The sequence below is a fragment of the Eutrigla gurnardus genome (assembly GCF_963514095.1).
Source record: "Eutrigla gurnardus genome assembly, chromosome: 1".
In the NCBI taxonomy this organism is placed as follows: Eukaryota; Metazoa; Chordata; class Actinopteri; order Perciformes; family Triglidae; genus Eutrigla; species Eutrigla gurnardus.
In genome coordinates this window covers 34,444,563-34,458,489 of record NC_139915.1, presented here as the reverse complement: position 1 = coordinate 34,458,489, position 13,927 = coordinate 34,444,563, and the positions used below count along the sequence as shown (strand labels likewise).

At 46.4% G+C, this 13,927-nt stretch overlaps 4 protein-coding genes across 4 annotated transcripts in view; all 4 read right to left on the bottom strand.

Annotated features, from left to right (window-relative positions):
• LOC311015290 (uncharacterized protein) overlaps positions 1-6,439 on the bottom strand; it is a gene marked incomplete at its 5' end in the record, with an annotated part of 152,915 nt that extends 146,476 nt beyond the window's left edge. The window contains 3 exons of the mRNA XM_084012415.1: positions 3,394-3,534; positions 4,160-4,288; positions 6,366-6,439. Of these exons, the coding sequence (XP_083868541.1) occupies positions 3,394-3,534; positions 4,160-4,288; positions 6,366-6,439 (344 nt within the window). The remainder of the gene's footprint in view (positions 1-3,393; positions 3,535-4,159; positions 4,289-6,365) is intronic.
• LOC311028971 (stonustoxin subunit alpha-like) overlaps positions 1-13,927 on the bottom strand; it is a 59,448-nt gene that overhangs the window by 15,617 nt on the left and 29,904 nt on the right. The window lies entirely within an intron of this gene.
• The window catches only part of LOC311026858 (uncharacterized protein), a 52,668-nt gene that overhangs the window by 26,166 nt on the left and 12,575 nt on the right, over positions 1-13,927 (bottom strand). The window lies entirely within an intron of this gene.
• Positions 11,573-13,927, bottom strand: part of LOC311010642 (neoverrucotoxin subunit beta-like) — a gene marked incomplete at its 5' end in the record, with an annotated part of 88,870 nt that continues 86,515 nt past the window's right edge. Inside the window, one exon of the mRNA XM_084005219.1 lies at positions 11,573-13,222. The remainder of the gene's footprint in view (positions 13,223-13,927) is intronic.

Genomic DNA, 13,927 nt, shown 5'->3' with positions numbered 1-13,927 from the left:
GTGGGAAGGCATAAAGGAGCTGACGTGGCCATGGATGTGCCAAGGCATCCTGTCCCATCGGACTCGTCTCTGACAGAGAGAACCAGAGAGGGCAATGTGTTGTGGACTCTGAAGCAAACAGGTCCACCTCTGCTGTGCCATATTTGCTCTATATTGCCTCTACTACCTCTGGGTGGAGTCGCCACTCCCCCGACGGAGGTTTCTGGCGTGAAAGAAAGTCTGCCACCATGTTCTGTGGCCCTGGAAGGTACATAGCCCTGAGGCTGGAAAAGTACGGGAGAGCCCATACAAGGAGTTGCTGTGCAACCTGTAATGACTGAGCCGACCTTGTGACCCTTGGTGGTTCACATTGTAGACAGCTGACTTGTTGTCGCATCGTACCAGAACCTGTCTGCCCCTCAAATATGGCAGGAATTCGCGGAGCGCTAAGTAAATAGCACGGAGCTCGAGCACATTTATGTGCTGCGTCCTGTGCTGTGCACTCCAGAGCCCTCTCACCGCCCTGTGCTGTCTTTAGCATGTGAAAGGGCATTACTTTCAGAAAACTGTTCAGCCCTCGTAAGTCCAGTATAGGGCAAAACCCACCCTCTTTTTTTGGAATTAAAAAATACACTGAGTAAAACCCACCTTGCTGTGTCTGAGGATCTACGATCTCGATGGCCTTCTCCTCCAGGAGGGTGGATACCTCCTGGCTGAGGGCCTGTTGCCTTGTGGGATCGCTGACTGTAGTCAGTCTGATCCCCCTGAAAACTGGGGGCCGGCGTCGGGATTGGAGATTGTACCCCTGGGAAAGCATGGCCACCACCCAAGGGTCTGTAGTGCAACTTCCCCAGCAGATGAGGTGCTGCTGGGTGAAGCACCCGACGCCTGACCCGAGCCGTCAGTACCTGCCCCCCTGTCCTCTTGGGGCCCTGGGGGGGGGGGAAACCCCGACCCCCGACCTCTCTGTGCCTGGGGTGCTGGCCTTTGTGGGAGCCAGACGGGGTTGATAGGGTCGCTCAGGAGCTGGTGAGGTCCTGGGATAAGCACTAGGACGCACTGGTGGCAGAGGACGAGTGGTGCCATAACCCTGTGGAGGCTGCTGTCTCGGTAGGGATGTAGCTCCCCGAAGGCTAGGACTGGGCCAGCCAAACCTGGCGGCAAGCCAGCGTAAGCAACGACATCAGCCTACCAAGCTCTCTGGTCATGAAGGCAAACGCCTGCAAAGACGTGTCACTTAGACTCTGCACTGAAGCATCTGCACTGGATGATTGCAAGGACTGAGACAGGGCCAGTATCAAATGGGACAAGGAGTTCCCGATACGGCCCATACGTGCCGCTGTGTCATAGCACTTCATTAATAGGTCATCAGTGATGCGACACTGTGGCCTGGGACAGCGAGCATTTGGCCTCACCACCTCCTCTGGTGCCACAATGAGGGAGGCAATTGTCGGCTCTACGGCTGGCATTCGGTCAAGTCCATGCTTGCCGGCATTATGCATTGAAGCCAAGGCCCTGCTGTCACTGGTGTGATGAGATAGAGATCTGGGGTCTCCAGCATCTGTGAAGCTCCTCAATATATGGCTGGGAGGGAGGCACCGAAAAAGTATCTTGTGGCGGGACACGCCTAAAGAATTCACTAGCTGGAGTGATTGCTGCTGGAGCCCCATCCAACCCTAAGCGTGCCAGTGCCATTCGGACCACTGGCTTAACCGTGGCCGGGGAAGCTTCTGAGCCTGCCCTAGACCCACTTCCTACATGCCGGGAGCTGTCTTCAGAAGCCTGGGTAGAAGCCTCTACCTCGCCCTGTCCCGGCCTGTCTTCACAGAACTGGCTACAGGAAGCCCTCGTAGACAGGGCACCTCCGTCCCATTCTGGTGTGGTTGGAGCCTCAGCCTGAGGGATTGACCCCTGGGTTGACGCCAACCTGACTGGCTGAAGGTTAAAGAGCAAACTCTTAATCTCAGCAAACTCTGAGACTAGCTTGTCCACTTTGGCAGCATAACCGTCAGCCTTCCTAGCCTTCTTCCTGGGCGGGGCAGCCCTGGGTGGGGAGCGTACTCGTACCACTGGTTCTCTTCCAGGCGGGGGAAGCTCACCTTCAACCTGAGGTCCTTCCAGCTCGTCTAGTCTTGCCACCTTCAGCCCATGTGGCATGAAACTGCAATTCATACACTGATTGTCGGACAGCCCCTCCCTCAGGTGGACCACACCGAGGCATGCGGGGCATTCATCATGTCCATCTAGGGCTAGCAGTGGAGCCATGCAAGTGAGGCAACCATGTGAGCCTAACATGTTGGGGGAATTAAGCTATCCAAAAATAGTCTCTTCCCAGAGTGAAGTAGTTACTACTGAGCGAAAGCACCCATGAGTAATAATTCAACGAAAGGGTAGCAACCTGCTCAACGTAAGAAACTCAAACTAAAAAAGTTTAATTTATCATTTATTGTTCTTATTTACCCACTAGCCTTAACCGAATGGGGAGCTTCTGCTCTTAAATTCCAACCAAAGGAGTACACGCTTTAACGAGCAAAAACACTCGCCAGGGAGCCGTTAATTAACTGAAACTAAAGTTGCCACAAAAAGCCGGAAACGCCGGTAATGGCAATCTCCGATGCAGCGAGGCAAACAAAACAAGACGTAAGCTTAAGCGGGTGCCGAAAACAGGATCCCCTTATCTTATTTAGCTTTGAGGCTAACACAGAGAGAATACTTACCTTAGCCGCTCTTCTGCCGCTACAGCTGGTGAAGACGCAGTGTTAGCCTAGCGTTATGTGAGCCGAGCTCACCAGCGAAAACACAGGTATGCGGCGTTCATAACATCAGCCGTGCGTGACTAATCGCAGCCCTTGGAGGACGAATCCGTGGCTCCAACCATGCGGTTGCGGGGCTACCAGCAAAGAGTCACCGGCTAATATTGCTTTTATTCAAGCTTATTTCATACTCTTAAACCTGTATTCGCTACTGCGAGAAGATACAAGGGACATCTTGGAGAGTGACGTGGGCTCATATAGACGGGCGGCCCGACGTCATCCCCGGTCACGTGTGACTTTGTTGATATTAAATACTCGACCTGCGCATGCTCGATGGATAACATCCAGTGTTAAGCACTGCCTCTGGCGGTCAGTAAGAATGAAATAGAACTTTTCTTTCAGAAGGTTTTCTCCTCACTGTCTCTTTAAGGTTTGATTGTATATTTATTATTTTGTAGTTTAATCCCAGTTAAAAACGATTTGATTGGTCCTTTCTGTGAGAGTTTCAATGAAACACGACACTGTCACTCTCTCACATCTTCGTGGCTCAGAAGACCTGACGGGTTGCAGGATTCAGGGCTGGTGGACTCTGAGTTACTGTTAAAGGGGGCTGGTCTAGACCTGATTCATCTGCTAAGGAGAGTTCAGGTTTAGTTCTTACCTTCCATCAGCAGCTTGTTCTGTTTTGAATGTAATAGGGCGACCCATAGACTTGTCACTCTTCATGGACACACAGCTGGGTACAGGTCCAGGTCCAGGTCCAGGTCCAGGTCCAGGGGAGTCTGGTCTCTGCTGCTGCATCCTGATACAATAAATACACTTTAAGATTCTCACTAGTTAAGCTTCATTAATCAGTTTGCTTTGATTATATTGATGAGTCATGTTCTGAGAGTTGATGCTAGTGTCAGGATCAATACTTGGTATATGGATCTGGGTCACATGAGACCACGTGGACATGTGAACACTCGTCTTAGTGCTACACTCACACTAGGAGCAGTGGACAATGTTTCCGTTGCATTAGAACTGTATGGGGTGACAATGATGGGAAAACGGAGTTGTGACTCTTAAAAAACTTTACATTTTGGTTGCTAACTCTCCACTGGGCATCGGACGGTTCTGGCCTCCACGTAGTCCATTACCTCCTTATAATAGACACCTCCTCGGGCATTATCAGTTACCTTAACACCTAAAATAAGAGTTTGCTGGATATAAAGTGTCTTACTTTACTACTCTACAACCTCCCTTGAGTGAGAGGAAGACGGTGCTCGAGTTTGGTGTCTGTTGGTTTGGAGTCTTTTTGTTCAAAGCTTAGCTTAGCCTCGCTGCTACTTCTCTATGTCGTTAGCCTTCATGTTAGCCAAGTTAGCTTCTGACTCTGACTCTAGACCTGATTCATTCGCTAAGAAGAGTTCAGGGTCAGTTCTTACCTTCCATCCACAGCTGGATCACCTTTAAAGACAATAGGGTGATCCATAGACCAGTCACTCTTTATGGACACACAGCTGGGTCCAGGTCCAGGTCCAGCTCCAGGGAAGTCTGGTCTCTGCTGCTGCATCCTGATACAATAAATACACTATCAGATTCTCACTAGTTGAGCTACATGAATCAGTTTGCTCTATTTAAGTTACTGTTTAAGGGGGCTGGTCTAGACCTGATTTATCCTCTAAGGAGAGTTCAGGTTCAGTTCTTACCATCCATCAGCAGCTTGTTCTGTTTTAAAATGAATAGGTTGACCCATTGACTGGTCACTCTTCATGGACACACAGCTGGGTCCAGGTCCAGGTCCAGGGGAGTCTGGTCTCTGCTGCTGCATCCTGATACAATACATTTAGATTTCAGATTCTCACTAGTTAAGCTTCATGAATCCGATAGAGAGAGCGAGAGAACAGAACATTGTCTACTAGCATGAGACCAAGGAGTTAACTGGGCTAGTTGGCAGGCTAATGTTGCTAGCTATAGAGCTAGCTGAGTATGTGCTAGTTATCTAGACAATCAGTGTTTAGACCGGGACCGACTGTATTTGCCATGAAGCCCTGTCTGACATCTGCAGGTAGTTTCTCCTTCCTGGTTTGATTCAGGAAGTCCCTGAATGCACCTTTCCCCGTTTAGAGAGCTTCCATGACTGTCCCAGATGACCCAAAGCATGCTGTCCCACATTAGCATCAGATTTGAGAAAGTGGGACGACTAGAGACCAACAAACCAAAACACATTCCAACAACTCGATGCATATTTTGTTGCTTGAATGAATCACAAACATGATTTGATGATTATTTATGACTGATTTATATCCTCAACATTCATTTAGTCAGAATCCTATACGTCACTGACAGCTTCTGATTGACATTAGGCCTGCCCCTTTTCTGTGACCCCGCCCCCTTGAAGCTGCGTCATTTCAGTCTAAACCTAGTAACCGTCCTGATGACTAGATTTAGTTGGAACAGGAAATAAAGGGACTGGAGATCCGGCGTGTCCCACATGAGCCCAGTTTTCTAGATGTGAGTCAAAAGCACAAACGGCTGGTGAACTCGATAACTTCACAGCTATGCAGCCGACGGAGTAAACAAGCAAACAAGAACCAGGACAAGAAGAGCTCGTCTTCCTTCCTAAATCACATTTCACATTTAACAACTCATATTTGTACTTTCTACTCATCACATTTTCAAAACAGGCTTGTTACTTTAGTTTTAATACATTTGAGGGGAATCAACGATTATTTATTTTCTTATTAATTTGACGAGAGTTTCAGTTGGTCTTGTCAACAAACAGCCAGTAGAATTGTCCTTCATAGTGATACTTTTTAATTCCTGATGTCAGAGCCAGTACTTTTACACTTTGACTTGAGTAAAGAAGTAGAACCAGTACTTCTACTTTCACCAGAGTATTTTTGAACACAAGTATGCGTACTTCTACTTGAGTACAGGACGTGTGTACTTCATGGTATCTCCACACATCCAGCCAGCGTTACACAAGAACAGGTCTCCGGTAAACCAGCACCAACGTGATCCGCATCACGGAGCCACAAGCAGCCCACATATCAGTCATCACAAGTTCCCATCGGCTGTCGTCAGATTACCTCAGGCCGCCGTCGACAGGTGATCACAGACAGCAAGGGCTTCAGTCTTCACATGAATATATGAGGCTGGTTCCAGATGAGCCGCGCCTCGTTGGGGAAGTAGATGTGATCAACAGGAGGCGGAGAAAAACGCTGCAGTCTAACCAGACAAACAGCTACTTCCTGTTCCATGGGGCGGGGACCTGTAGCCTACTTGTGCTACAGGTGAGAAGTTTCGTTTTCGTTTTCTCCCATCCACGTACTGTTTTAATTTGCCCAGCAGAGGTCGCTGTTCTCCCTCCTGTATATCTTGTCATGGTTTTGAGGAGATTTGTTGTTACGTTGAAATGTTTTCCTGCCCATTTAAATAGCTCTGTCACATCCTGTGATATTAAAATGATGTGTTTATGTGTTTTATGTATTTTGGGGTAACACACTGCCGCCTTGTATGGTGAGGGAACAGAGGTACAGAGAAAGAAGGAACGGCAAAGAATGTGTGTTCATGTCTTCTGCAGAAAATCAATGTGGGAAAACAAGTTGAGTGGATGATTGTGAAACAGGAGCCAGTACTATTTCAGACCATGGTCCCATTTCTATGTCAGTCCAGTTGAACAGGAAGAGGAAGTCCACTCTCTGGAGACTGAACTCAAACATTCTCAATAACCAAGTTATTAAAGATACCTTGAAAAGTGAAATTAAAATGGATTTGGAAAATAATGATGATGAAGAAGTGACTCCAGCTATTCTCTGGGATGCACTAAAAGCGGTGATCAGGGGTCAAATAATAGCCATCTCCTCATATGAGAAGACAATTAGAGAAGAAAAAGTTAGAACATGAGAAGAGGACTTGAAGAGACGACAGAACCAACATGCAAAGTCTCCCCAAGATGACAACAAACATAAGATTATACAATGAAAAAAAGAAATAAATACTCAGGAAATCCAAAGAAAACTCCTTTTCACAAAGCAACAATACTATGAAGTCGGTGGGAAATCACTGAAACTTCTATCATAGAAGTTAAGAAAACAACAAGCGGATAGAACTAAACATAAAAGAAGAAATTCTGCAACAAAAGAAATAGAAACTTGTCCAGAGAAAGTTAAACAACGCTTTCCAAACTACTATCAAACATTCTATTCCCAACCAGACGAGCAACGCCAACCAGATGGATGCCTTCCTGGCCCAGATAAACCTCCCAAAGGTTACTGATGAACAAAATGACAAATTCATATCTAAATAACAAAAGAAGAGATTCAATCAGCAATCAGGAGAATGAAAGGGGGGAAGTCTCCAGGGACAGACGGCTTTACCACAGAATGGTCCAAAACAATGCAAGATCAATTCATTCCAACATTATTAAACCCCCCCTCATGGAGGGAGGCAATGATTTCAATCCTACCTAAAGAGGGCAAAGACAGGCTGGAGTGTGGGAGTTATGGCCCTGTAAGTCTTCTAAATAAGGATTCTAAAGGATTCCCCTCCATTTGAACTAAAGAATAGAACATATACTAGCAGTATTAATACATGAGGACCAGACTGGCTTTGTCAGACAAACACAGACCAAGATAATATCAGGAAAACACCACACATTATGAGACAAATCACACAAACTAGAGACACTGATATGAAGTTTGGATGCAGAGAAAGCCTTCCATTCAGTTTTTATAGAAAGGACTTTAAAACGTGGCTTTCATACAACTATAATCCACACGATTGCAGCATTATACAACAAAGCAACAGCTAGAATTCAAATCAACGGTGATTTAACCATTCATTCATTCTGGAAAGAGGAAGGAGACGAGGGTGCTGTGATGGCCGCTCCTCTTCGCCCTGTTTATAGAACCCAGAAGTCATTGATTAGGCAAAGATCAGATAGAAAGGGGGCAACAACGACATCCGGGGGGCAAAAACTGGCCCTGTTTGCTGACCACTTATTGATACGTTTAATACAACTACACACACACTCCCAAAAGGGATGAAATTATTACAGGAATTTGGTTTCATTTCTGGTTGTAAAATTAATAACAAAACTCAAGTACTGACATTCAACTATGACCCCCCCACCCTCCATTAGGACCATGTCCAACTGGAAATGGGAGGCTGAGTCCATGAAATATTGAGGTGTCTCATTACCGAGGGACTTCTCAAGACTGTATGATATCAATGACGGCCCGTTCCATTCAAAGAGAAAGTCTGACATCCAAAGATGGAATGTTATTCCCTTTTTAAGTTGAAGCTCCCGGATAGAGTCAATCAGGATGAAGATTCTTCCTCGGATGTTAGACCTCTTCCAGTGTTTGCCAGTCAAAATACCATCTAAACACTTCTCAGAATGGGACAGATTAATAGCCAGGTATTTGTGGCGAGGGAAAAAGGCCAGAATTCAATTCAAGACGCTGCAATGAAGGAAAGATAAGGGTGGAATGGGCCTCCCTTGCTTCCAGGAATACTACCATGTAGCCCAACTGAGACCTTTAGTCTGCTTGTGTTCACCAACATACACTGCAGCATGGAAGGAACTAGAAGGTGCAATGATCAAGGGAATCCCAATAACAGCTCTACTAAGTGATAACAGATTACAAGGAGAACAGGAGATCCCAGAAGACTCTAGAACAGGCAGTTTTCTGAAGCCCTGGCAGGAAATAGTCCAAATGTGCCGTTTAAGAGACGCGTCTAAAATGATGAGGTGGCGTGCCGATGATTCAGACTTTGCACCAAATAGAATGGATGGCAGATTTAAGACATGGATCACAAAAGGCTTCACTACATATTATTCATGTATTCACAGAGGGGCATTTCAGAGTTTTGAAAGCCTACAGAAGGACCATGGTCTGGAAGAGAGGGTGTTTTTAGGTACCTGCAAGTGAGACATTATTTGAACAAAAACCTTAAAGACGTGTTAGGAAAAGGTGAATCGGGTTCATGGAGGTATTGTTATCATGAATTAAACCCAGATCAGCAACAAAATGAGCTCCAAATGGTATAATGCCATACAGTTCTGTCAACAAGAGAGCACAGAATACATAAAGAAGAAGTGGGAAAAGGAAGTAAAGGTCATGATCACACAGGAGAGCTGGGAGAAAACATGCCAGCTACAGTGGGTCTGGACCGGGTCAAACACATGGAGAGACTTCTGGTGGAAAAACATTGCAAGATTTCTGACCACACCCATTCAGAAAGGTCATCAGGGCAGTGGAGATGCTTGTTGGAGACTTTGTGGGTCTCATGGAGACAACCATTCCCATAGTTTTGGGGATCGCCAAGCAATAAGACCTGACTGGGAGGAGATCCACAAACATATAAAACATGTATTTCATGTAAACATTCCATTTGAATGTGAATCTTTGTATTTGGGTCATATATTGTTTGAAACATGGAACATCAAAGACCTGCCGGAGAACCTCAGGGCCGCAGAGAATGTTGATGTTTTTAAAAAGAGGCTCAAGACCCACCTTTTTAATCAGGCTTTTAACTGACTTGTTTAATTCCTTCTAATTCCTTTTATGCTTCTTACATTTTTTATTATTATTATATTTTATATTATTTATTTTAGCTTATCCTGTTTTACTGTTTTATATATTTTATTAATTTATTTATTTTTACTGTTTTATTTATTGGGTCTATTTTATTTTATTTCATACATTTTGATACATTTGACTGTTTTTATTGTTTTTATTCCCTCAGTTTTTAGCTTCTACCTTGTATATTATTTGGCTGTTTTAGCCCCTCGGTTTTCCAGTGTTTCCTCCTGGGGGTCTACCACACCGGGAGTTGTTTCTGGTCCAACGTTGGGGGTGCTGTCCCGTGGACAGCCCTGGCCCGGGTGGCTGGAGAGCTCTACAAGGTGGTGTGGAGCCTCCTGTCTGCCTGGGCTGGGGTGGTCCCTGTGGTGGCGCCCCCTGCAGTCATGGACCATGATTCCTCTCGGTGTGCACGGCCCCCAAAGGTAGCTTCTTCCTCACCTCAGATCTCGGTGCCCAGCCATGTCTCCTCAGCAACAGGTAGTGTGTGTGTGTGGGTGTGTGTGGCTGTGTATGTCTGTGCATATGGCTATATGTGTGCGTGAGTGTGTATGTCTCTGTGTATCTCTGTGTGTATATTTGTGGGGGTGGGAGGCTTGGGTTTCATGGTGTTCTTTGTTGTTCATATCTTGTTTGGTTTTTGTTTTGTTCGCTTTTATTTTCTGTGAGGCACTTTGTGCTCCTGTAAAGTATGAAAAGTGCCATATAAATAAAGTTTGATTTGAAAGACAAAACACTGCTGGCTCTACTATTGGCAGCCAGTAAGAAATGTGTGACGAGGAAATGGTTGAAAGCAGAACCCCACCAGTGATGAATGGATGGACATGGTCTATGAGATCTATGTTATGGAGAGGAGATCTTTTTCCCTCAAAGTGGAAAAAGAAAGGTTTTACAGGATCTGGACCAAATGGACTGAGTATGTAAAACCAATGAGATGTGATTTCATATGACTGTACTTGGGCATTGTGTGAACCTGTCCTCCCTTTGTTTGTGTGTGTGAGTGTTATTTGGATTGTCTCAAGTGGTCCCCAGTTCTGTTCTGTTCTGATACTGTTCTCAACTAAAACCAGTAAGAGTCAGAAAAACATTCCAGAAGGCCAATATGGACCAAATCACATGGACTTCCTGGAAGCATCTTTATCTGTCTTTGAATGACTAAGATTGGAATTCATGTATGTGATGGTAATTTGCCTTTCTAAAGAAAAAGATCATTTCAAAACAATAACATGGAAAACCATGCCAGATTGTGAAGACAAACTTTATTTTGTTCTTTTCTTCCTCTAAAATAAAACTTGCATCAAATGAAAATGTATGAACTCTATTTGAATTCCAATGAATAGTAATTTCTTGTTTTCATGTTCAACTATCCATCAGAGTAACATGAGAGAGAAAGGGAAGCATGCAGAAGAGTTGAGCAGAGGTGGAAGGGGATACATTGCAGATCTCATTCCAAACACTGAAGGATCTTCTGGATCAATACACGATCACAAACACTTCATTGACAAGTATGTTTTCACACACGAGGAATGTGACGTGGTGATTGGTGCAGAACAATACACACAGTCAGATAGTAGAATGACATCGTTACATCATTATGAAAACGGAACATTTACAATAGAATATGTGGAACTAATATAGAAGAACAGCTTCAATGATGTCAGCCATTCAAGGGTCTAGACCTCTGGGGGACCACAGTCTCTGGTTCCTCACATAGTCTGCTCTCTGGACTAATGTGAGCTACTATCTAGACCTCTGGGGGACCACAGTCTCTGGTTGCTCACATAGTCTGCTCTCTGGACTAATGTGGTCTACTATCTAGACCTCTGGGGACCACAGTCTCTGGTTCCTCACATAGTCTGCTCTCTGGACTAATGTGAGCTACTATCTAGACCTCTGGGGGACCACAGTCTCTGGTTCCTCACATAGTCTGGTCTCTGGACTAATGTGAGCTACTATCTAGACCTCTGGGGGACCACAGTCTCTGGTTGCTCACATAGTCTGGTCTCTGGACTAATGTGAGCTACTGTCTAGACCTCTGGGGGACCACAGTCTCTGGTTCCTCACATAGTCTGGTCTCTGGACTAATGTGGTCTACTATCTAGACCTCTGGGGGACCACAGTCTCTGGTTCCTCACATAGTCTGGTCTCTGGACTAATGTGGTCTACTATCTAGACCTCTGGGGGACCACAGACAGTCTCTGGTTCCTCACATAGTCTGGTCTGGTCTCTGGACTAATGTGAGCTACTATCTAGACCTCTGGGGGACCACAGTCTCTGGTTCCTCACATAGTCTGGTCTCTGGACTAATGTGAGCTACTATCTAGACCTCTGGGGGACCACAGTTTCTGGTTCCTCACATAGTCTGCTCTCTGGACTAATGTGAGCTACTATCTAGACCTCTGGGGGACCACAGTCTCTGGTTCCTCACATAGTCTGGTCTCTGGACTAATGTGAGCTACTATCTAGACCTCTGGGGGACCACAGTCTCTGGTTGCTCACATAGTCTGGTCTCTGGACTAATGTGAGCTACTGTCTAGACCTCTGGGGGACCACAGTCTCTGGTTCCTCACATAGTCTGGTCTCTGGACTAATGTGGTCTACTATCTAGACCTCTGGGGGACCACAGTCTCTGGTTCCTCACATAGTCTGGTCTCTGGACTAATGTGGTCTACTATCTAGACCTCTGGGGGACCACAGACAGTCTCTGGTTCCTCACATAGTCTGGTCTGGTCTCTGGACTAATGTGAGCTACTATCTAGACCTCTGGGGGACCACAGTCTCTGGTTCCTCACATAGTCTGGTCTCTGGACTAATGTGAGCTACTATCTAGACCTCTGGGGGACCACAGTTTCTGGTTCCTCACATAGTCTGCTCTCTGGACTAATGTGAGCTACTATCTAGACCTCTGGGGGACCACAGTCTCTGGTTCCTCACATAGTCTGGTCTCTGGACTAATGTGAGCTACTATCTAGACCTCTGGGGGACCACAGTCTCTGGTTCCTCACATAGTCTGGTCTCTGGACTAATGTGAGCTACTGTCTAGACCTCTGGGGGACCACAGTCTCTGGTTCCTCACATAGTCTGGTCTCTGGACTAATGTGGTCTACTATCTAGACCTCTGGGGGACCACAGTCTCTGGTTCCTCACATAGTCTGGTCTCTGGACTAATGTGGTCTACTATCTAGACCTCTGGGGGACCACAGACAGTCTCTGGTTCCTCACATAGTCTGGTCTGGTCTCTGGACTAATGTGAGCTACTATCTAGACCTCTGGGGGACCACAGTCTCTGGTTCCTCACATAGTCTGGTCTCTGGACTAATGTGGTCTACTATCTAGACCTCTGGGGGACCACAGACAGTCTCTGGTTCCTCACATAGTCTGGTCTGGTCTCTGGACTAATGTGAGCTACTATCTAGACCTCTGGGGGACCACAGTCTCTGGTTCCTCACATAGTCTGGTCTCTGGACTAATGTGAGCTACTATCTAGACCTCTGGGGGACCACAGTCTCTGGTTCCTCACATAGTCTGGTCTCTGGACTAATGTGAGCTACTATCTAGACCTCTGGGGGACCACAGTCTCTGGTTCCTCACATAGTCTGCTCTCTGGACTAATGTGAGCTACTATCTAGACCTCTGGGGGACCACAGTCTCTGGTTCCTCACATAGTCTGGTCTCTGGACTAATGTGAGCTACTATCTAGACCTCTGGGGGACCACAGTCTCTGGTTCCTCACATAGTCTGGTCTCTGGACTAATGTGAGCTACTGTCTAGACCTCTGGGGGACCACAGTCTCTGGTTCCTCACATAGTCTGGTCTCTGGACTAATGTGGTCTACTATCTAGACCTCTGGGGGACCACAGTCTCTGGTTCCTCACATAGTCTGGTCTCTGGACTAATGTGGTCTACTATCTAGACCTCTGGGGGACCACAGACAGTCTCTGGTTCCTCACATAGTCTGGTCTGGTCTCTGGACTAATGTGAGCTACTATCTAGACCTCTGGGGGACCACAGTCTCTGGTTCCTCACATAGTCTGGTCTCTGGACTAATGTGGTCTACTATCTAGACCTCTGGGGGACCACAGACAGTCTCTGGTTCCTCACATAGTCTGGTCTCTGGACTAATGTGAGCTACTATCTAGACCTCTGGGGGACCACAGTCTCTGGTTCCTCACATAGTCTGGTCTCTGGACTAATGTGAGCTACTATCTAGACCTCTGGGGGACCACAGTCTCTGGTTCCTCACATCGTCTGCTCTCTGGACTAATGTGAGCTACTATCTAGACCTCTGGGGGACCACAGTCTCTGGTTCCTCACATAGTCTGGTCTCTGGACTAATGTGAGCTACTATCTAGACCTCTGGGGGACCACAGTCTCTGGTTCCTCACATAGTCTGGTCTCTGGACTAATGTGGTCTACTATCTAGACCTCTGGGGGACCACAGACAGTCTCTGGTTCCTCACATAGTCTGGTCTGGTCTCTGGACTAATGTGAGCTACTATCTAGACCTCTGGGGGACCACAGTCTCTTGTTCCTCACATAGTCTGGTCTCTGGACTAATGTGGTCTACTATCTAGACCTCTGGGGGACCACAGACAGTCTCTGGTTCCTCATATAGTCTGG